This window comes from Sycon ciliatum, chromosome 5, assembly GCF_964019385.1.
Source record: "Sycon ciliatum chromosome 5, ocSycCili1.1, whole genome shotgun sequence".
In the NCBI taxonomy this organism is placed as follows: Eukaryota; Metazoa; Porifera; class Calcarea; order Leucosolenida; family Sycettidae; genus Sycon; species Sycon ciliatum.
The window spans coordinates 24,375,380-24,383,624 of record NC_088647.1 but is presented as its reverse complement, the minus strand read 5'-3'; the positions used below and the strand labels follow the sequence as shown (position 1 = coordinate 24,383,624).

Genomic DNA, 8,245 nt, shown 5'->3' with positions numbered 1-8,245 from the left:
AGCGTGCAAACTGTTTGTGGACACTTGTACATTGTACAAGTACATGTAGAGTGCTGCTCGATGAAATCCAGTCGTGTCGTCACTCAAGTACACACCGCGCCGGGCGTTGTGCAGCCTGCGAGCACTGCACTGGGCTGCGAAATGATGCGAGGCGCAAGCTTGAATGACGCGACTGGATTTCATTGAGCAGCAATGTATACAGTCATGTACAATGTATGTACACAGGCGCGTGCGCCGGTGCCCTTCAAGGAGGAGGGGGGGGGGGTTCCGGGGGCTTCCCGCGGGAAAATTTTCAAAAAATGAAGCAAAATTCTGCATTTTCAGCGAAAAAAAGGGGGGTTCCGGGCACCCAGGAACCCATACGGGGCACGCGCCTGGTACAGTGCTGCTCAATGTCAATGATCTGGCCTTCAGTTCAGTCCACGGCAGGGCGTAGTGCAATACTACTCAATACTACTCAATACTACTCCCTGGTCTACATCATGATGGATAGCTTTTCCTATGATTCATGATGAAGACTTTGGAAGTGTTTTCTCCAGCATAGATGAGGAGTCGCACACTCTGGTCTAAGTATTCCTGGTAACACAGAACATCTAGAGTCAATGCGGATTCAGTAGCCTTTCGGCTGAGGGTTTCCCAACAGATTACAAGCATTGAATGAACAGGCATTTAAATGTCCCTAACAAGAAAATAGCCTAAGCTGTGGTATGTACAGATTATATACCAAACTACAGCATGCATAAATTAAGAAAACAGAGTTTGTCCATCAACTTTTTTAATAAAGCGCAGATAAAGTAGGACTTCTCCACTGTACAATACACACACACACACACACACACACACACACACACACACACACACACACACACACACACACACACACACACACACACACACACACACATTTATATACATGTACAATACGATACACATGTCATCATCGCAACGCAATACGAGTCATGATGAAACTCAGTATGCTATTTACGCATCCGCCGCTCGCCATCGAGAGGACGTCTGGGTCTTCTCCTCGCATACAGTCCAGCGCCCACTTGAGCTGCCAACGAGTCGATGTCCGCGACGCTGCCGGCAATCTTTTTCAGGGCTTGCGGGCTGACCGCTTGGACGTAGTCGGACATGTTTCTCACATCGCGCATGTTCAGTGTTGTGGACACCAGTTGCCACAACATGTCGTTGTGTGTCTCGCTCAGCTTCGGCGGAGATGGGCGCGACAGTGCCTGCAGCACGTCAACCAAGGCGGCGCGTGACTCATCGTACACCGTTATCACTGCATGTAAGGCACACAGACACACGGGACACTCATTTAAGAGCAGGACACTTACAATTATGAGAACAGGACACACGAGTACAGTCAGACCTCGCTTATCCGGATCCCTCGCCATCCGGAAGAAAATAGCTGGTTACAGGTGTACAGCATACGTGATGCATCTAACATAGCCGGTGTTCGATTATCTGGTTCCCACGCCTATCCGCAATTTTTTTTGTGGAAAACAGATGTGGGCGGTTAAAACAAAGATCGCTGACACAGACTCAAGTTAGCCACTTCAAGCCCATCCACACGTACTTAGAGAGAGAGAGAGAGAGTATCTGTGTGTGTGTACGTGTGTGGTGTGCATGCGCGTGTGCGTGAGAGTGTGTGTGTGTGTGTGTGTTTGGGTGAGACAAAAAGAGAAAACATAAGAGGTTGGTCTACACACACACAAACACACACACACAAACACACACGCAGAAACACCCCCCCCCCCCCCCAGATGCACACATGCATACCGGGACTACAGTCAACTTCGCTTATAACGACACTCGGCGAGGCATCAGAAAAGTGTCCTTATTCGCGAAGTGTCGTTATACCCGAAGTCTCATTATATGTGTCACAGTTGGGTGGGACTTTGCTCTGGGCATAAAAATTATGTCGTTATATCCGCAGTCGTTATTAGCGAAGTTGACTGTAGTACAAACATACATACACACACATGCGTACAGACATGCACACGGACAAACACATGGACAGACACAGACAAACATTCACACACACACGTACACGCAGGCATCACACCAACGCAAGACAAAAAAAGCGATGCACGTTCATACGCACACAAACACTAACATGCACACACTACTCGACACATAGTTCAATGGAGAGAAGCACGCGCCAACACACGCTTACCGCAGCCCCTGCGATACTGTACATGCCGACACGCCTCAAAGTAGTGCTGCGGGTCCGGCATGCCGTAAAAGATGACAGCGTCCAGCGGTGCCTGGAAATGGAGGCCGGTAGCGAAATCCTGCGTCGTCACCATCAGTGGCACTGACCCGTTCGAGAACAGCTTGTAGGATTCGCGCTGCAGCCGTGCGAACAGCGCCGACACGCGGAAGTTCTTGAACCAGGCCTCCTCCTTGCCGCCGACGTCGTGCACCATCTGCGGCTCGGTGACGACCGCCCAGAGGTTGGCCAGCGCTTCGGGATTCATCTGCCTGCTGGCGATGACCAGTACGCGCTTGCAGTGCGAGGCCTGCAGCGTGGTGTCGTAGTGCGTCGAGCGCATGCCGTGCAGCTCCGTGACCACCGTGCGAAGCGCCGCCTTCTCGTCCTCGGCGCGCACAAACAAGTGCGAGGAGACCCGGTACGCCGGCTGGCGCAGCTTGTCCGGGTCAGGGGGCGCACGCACCAGGACGACGCGCGGGTCGCGGGCGAGAATCGACGACGCCTGCCCGAAGAGCGTCATGTTGTCCACGATCCCGATCAGCTGACGGTTGAACGGATTCGTGTAGTCGTCTTCATTCTCGTCCGGCAGCGTCCCGGCCACCGGGTTGATGGCGGTGGTGCGAGGTGGCGGCAGGGCTAGCACCTGGTCGAGAACATACTTCTCACAGACACTGTCCAGGACGATGGTATCAATGCGACGCATCAGCGAAGGCAGTTCCATGCCGAGCAGCACCTGCGGTGTCATGACCAGAACAGCCGTCTCCGCCGTCATAACCAGATCGCTTTTCTCGTACAGGGCGCACGCGCGGAACGTCTTGCCAAAGTACTTGTTGAACCGCTTGGCGACCTGTCCAGAACCATAGTTTGCAGAGACAAAAAGGGGTACATGCACAGGCAAATACAAGCAGACGGACAGGCGGATGAGTGAATAGACAAGGAATAAAGAGACTCCTAGGTGAGACCCATCACACAAATCATATACACCAACAAAACCGGTGTAAAGCATACAGATACATCCGAATGCTAAACAGTAATGTAAAATTACTCATAGAAGCATCCACGCTCAGATTCCCTCAGAGACTTTTAGTATGCCAGGCCGGAACTGCGGCGCTGAAACACACCCTGGAAGAAAAATGGAGAACGTACTTACCCATAAACAGCAGTAACTTAGGTATGCAGATACATGTGTGACAGTGCCATACATGCACGCATACACGCACGCACACGCGCGCACACATACACACACACACACCACACACACACTGATAGACACGTACAAGTTGCACTTGGACGGCGTCCTTGACGAGGACGAGTGCCCGTGCTCCGATGGCCGTTGCTGATTGCAAGGCGTCAATCACATGCTTCTCCTCTTTCGTCGTCAACACACCAGGCTTCTCATCGGCAGGAATCACTTCGCGCCGCATCTCCGCATTAGCAAGTGACTTCATGATCCGATCACAGATGGCTATGCAGTACGCTGTGCAGGGAGCAGACACACATCAAACCCCGCAGTCAGTCACCAACTACTTCCCGAAGGGCGATACTGCCCAATATCCACCTCTTATTCATTGAGAGTCTAGCTGTATGGTCAGACGAGAAGGCAGAAATGCCTGTGTATTTAGTGAAGTAAAAATACAAAACAAACAAACAAATACCAGGAGCCGAAGGGCGTAACTTCCCAAGTGCCTGTCGCCAAAGAATGTCGTTGGGTTGACTTTAAAAATCCGTATAAACACAGAATGCAGAACGCTACACTCTACACTAGATATTGTTACTCCTGCATACACACTGTAAGTGTGCAGTACACGCCAGTAATACTCTGCTGTGCAGCTACCTTCAGCAGCGTGGCATGAGCTGAAGGCCCCGTAGATGTGTGTGTGTGTGTGTGTGTGTGTGTGTGTGTTTGGGAGGGAAATGGTACAAGCGCTAGGCAAGCACTGTCCAGTGCACACTAGGAGCACTTATTCATTTATTTACTTATTCAACATCTCCTGGCTCGTCGCGAGACTGCCAATAGTTACGAGAAGTCACTTACCCGTTGTAAGGCCAGATCCGGGCAAGGCGTGGACAAGAACATTGTGCCCTTGCAGCATTGGAGGCAAGCACTGCACACAGGGAGAAAGATGAGAGCGCATCGCATCAATCACAACCAAAACAAGACACGATCGGCACATCGCAACCAAAACAAGACTGAGAATCACACGAAACGTTTTGGAAATTAGTACATGGATATATATTTTACATTGTTATGAGTATGACTGAAGGGATGAATTTACTGTCATATTTTTGCATAGCAGTTTCTGCTATACGAAATCACAATTGTGTAGCAGTCTTTGATTTTGATTAGCACTTTTTCTTTGAAGGTTGGATGTTTGTCCTTCTTGGGAGCGATGCCTGAAAGCCCATTTGCAAAAAAAAGACAGAAGCATATATGTGCACGCAGATTGAGAGTACCTGCACCACATACACTGCACTGTATGCACTGCACTGTATGCATGTTACTTGACAGCGCAGGCTAGGCATGGATAGCCGGTATGCATCGCAATTTTCTGCGAGTCACAGTGACTTTTGAGTAGCAGTAGATCGATTTTGCATCGCAAACTGCGATGCGATACAGGATAAATTCATCCCTGGACTGCACAATTTGTTTTATTCATTGCTATTTTGCATTTACTGTCTCCTCGACGATTGTTCAAAACAAGACACAGGGACGAAAATGAAAAACACTTCTCTCGGGACTCCCGAAACACCAGGGCATCTGCACACAAACACATCACCTCGTTTCAGCGATGGCATCGTTGCATGCAAGCAGACAGTCACACAGTCATCAGGTGCAAACATGGTTTACGGAGCCAGTTCGTTTGGACTCGAAAAATGTTCGGAAAATGTTCACGTATGCCATACATGTACTTCAAAGTACTTTAGGGTACTGTACATACACATACAGCATGTCACAGCTACACAGGCTTTCGCCTCCATTGCATGTGTATATTGCTCTGCACATGTGTGCATCGAGCTGCACTCTGCTTCGAGCTGCCTCGACCAGCCTTGTTTGTACGTCAGAGTATTCTGTCCTTCCGGCCCGGGGCGCTACATACTCTGCGTGTGCATGCCTGTGTCATCTGCTCAGCTCATCCCTTTGCAAGGTCATTTCAATCCTGAGCTTTGCTGATTACAAAAACCAAAACGTTGAAAAAATGAAGAAAAAACCTTGGTAAGTTTCTCTGCTTTTGTGCGAACCATACCGAGGGTTTCACGCCGACTTTGGTGGAGATTTTCGACCACCGCTTCCAGAAGTCCAAGAGAAAGGAAAAGGAGTTCCCCAGACAACGAGTGGTTTATGGCACAACGTATCGTCGTAGGTATTTTGTAATCTGCTAGGCTGGGCCAATGCTGGCCAGTTATTATTATTATTTGAAACTCGGATGTTGAGCCAATAATAAATGTAGAACGGAAAAGGGAATATAGATACGAGATGAGAGTAACTCCATCACTGTAGCCAGTCCATCACAATGACTGTCATGCATGAGGAGTACTGTAGGAGTTTGGCTTTCGGTTTGTACAATTCGTTTTCGCAAAGCTTCCCTTTCTTTACTCATCTTTGATATTTATGACCCACCCAAGTTGGGTGGTGTGCTGCTTTGAATTGTAGTTAGACCGCTTTGTCAAATATCCTACTGGTCTCGTCATAGTCCAGTAACAATCGACATTCTTTGTTCCGTTGGGACTGTAGCGTGTGCTCATTTTCGTTGCGCTTGCCTTCCCCTTTTTGGTATTTCCATAACCTTGAACCTTCCAAGTTGGAAGGCTGTCGGTTAGCGCTACGGAGATGTGTTGAAGCTAGGTGTCAGGACGTTGAATGTCTCAGTACTCTGTCAGTTTTGTGCCTAGTTGTTGCACTTTCTGACTGTATATAGTATCTGGTTACAGTGATGGAGAGTTACTCTTAACTCGTATCTATATTTCCTTTTCCGTTCTACAATTATTAATTTGGTCTTTTCCATAACCTTGAACCTTCCAAGTTGGAAGGCTGTCGGTTAGCGCTACGGAGATGTGTTAAAGTTAGGTGTCAGGACGTCGAATGTCTCAGTACTCTGTCAGTTTTGTGCCTAGTTATTGCACTTTCTGACTGTATATAGTATCATGTTACAGTGATGGAGAGTTACTCTAAACTCGTATCCATATGTCCTTTTCTATTTTAAATTTATTATTATCATTTTATTTATTTTACTAGGGTGTTTCCCACAGACCTATGCCTATGGTCTTCTTACGTTGCACACTCTCATATATGTACCGAACTTGGCGATTAGGGTTGGTTCACATATCGCCGGGAGAGACCGGCGGTGGGCTTCTTGCAACCTCTCCCGGCGCATTGCGATTGTGTGAACCAGTGCAGTCGTAACAAAATCATACGGTAAAATATCGCAAGGGACCACCGGCAAAGTTGGACAGTGCCCAACTCTTGCGATCTGCCCCGGCGCCGATCCCGTACGATTTTGACCAAAAGTGGTTTGTGAACCGTTCGCGCCGGTGATCGCCGGCTGCCGGGAGCCGGACTTTGTCAAAATATCAAACCAATACTTGTCCTAAATTTTCCTAAATTGAAGCTAGAGAGGAGATCCGTTCGCCATTCTTGTAGTCGCTTCAAGGCGGCAAATAAGTCAGGATACCAGCCCGTCCTTCTCGGATGATCTGCTTGACCATTGTGCAACTTATGAGACAAATACAATTGAAACAAATATAAAATTATAATGGATACATTGGCAAGTTCTTGTGACTTCATCAACGTTTGCAAGCATAATTTCGACACAATCGCTTACTACTAGACTGCAATAAAATGTGTAGAAGTAGTTTCATGATCTCCAGTAAAAGGTAGCACCGAGTGGCCATCACCGAAAGACCTTGAACTACTGAAGAAACAAAGAATTCAAGCTTCAATTGGCAAACCTGTCGTAGCATTTTGGCACATTCTGTACTACTTTGTAGTAGATTTGGTACTCGAACCGTAGGCGCAACGGATCGGGAGCTGGCTCACCGCCGATGTCTTGCTGCACTGATTTTGCTTATGTGAACCAACCCTTATGGACTTTGATTACATTCAATCATGACATCATCATTGATTGATTTGATTGGACCAAACATGATTTCTTTTCGATTTTTTCTTCAGACTTTTCCCTTCCTCCAACTAATAAAATATTTGATTTCATTCCATTGTTTTCTTTTTCGTGGATACTTTATTGTAGTGTGATTTTGAAATGTACTTCGCGAAGAGCACATTCCGGTTATACGCACCTTTGCCTGAATCAAGTTTGAGTGTTTCTTTGCGCCAGTCTTCTTCATCATAACTCTCAGCTCTTCGTTGACTCCCAGTGCATACCAGCTAGGCGAGTAGGCCATGTCATGGATGCTGCTGGTTGCCTGTTGCGCACCAGCAGTGGCTGCAGGCGCTGGACTCACATCAGCATTCCTCTCGACAGTGGTCGAGTGATAGCTAGAAGCGTGCACCCGTCCAACGCCACAGCTACGAATCAGCTGTAGAGCACGGCGACCAGCTGTAGGTAGCACAGCCATCTTCGAGCTTCAGCCACGGTCACAACGGTCACAACGGTCACAACATAAACATAATAAGACTACGGAATTCACATACTGTACTCGACTCTACAAATCATTGATATCGTCTAAAACATTGATTCTTGAACATGAACCTTTCATTTCAAGATCCATGCCAAGAAAAGCAGGAAAGATCTCATGTACATGTGCATGTGGCGTCTTCATCTTCTTCATTTCTCGACAAAAAGGTTTTTTTAGGGTGTATGCGAGATCACACCATGTACCAGGGAGTCGTCAAATACCGGTATTTGACGACTCCCTGGATACTGTACACGTAGATCACGTATACTTATCCTGCATTGCATGCATATGCGCAGTGCCAGTGCTTCCATGCTAGTACAGGTCTGCTCTCGATATAACAACTCTCACTTGTACATAAACCTCGTTAGTACATAAAAAAGCCAAATCCCGCGC

At 47.8% G+C, this 8,245-nt stretch overlaps 1 protein-coding gene across 1 annotated transcript; it reads right to left on the bottom strand.

Moving 5' to 3' along the window:
• Positions 1-609: 609 nt before the first annotated feature.
• On the bottom strand, positions 610-7,916 carry LOC135818119 (uncharacterized). Its single transcript, XM_065331446.1, has 5 exons — positions 7,514-7,916; positions 4,257-4,326; positions 3,499-3,698; positions 2,183-3,068; positions 610-1,285 (listed from the first exon to the last, which is right to left on the bottom strand). The coding sequence occupies exons 1-5, from the start codon at positions 7,790-7,792 to the stop codon at positions 978-980; spliced, it is 1,743 nt and encodes a 580-aa protein (XP_065187518.1). The 5' UTR covers positions 7,793-7,916; the 3' UTR covers positions 610-977.
• Between the last annotated feature and the right edge of the window lie 329 nt (positions 7,917-8,245).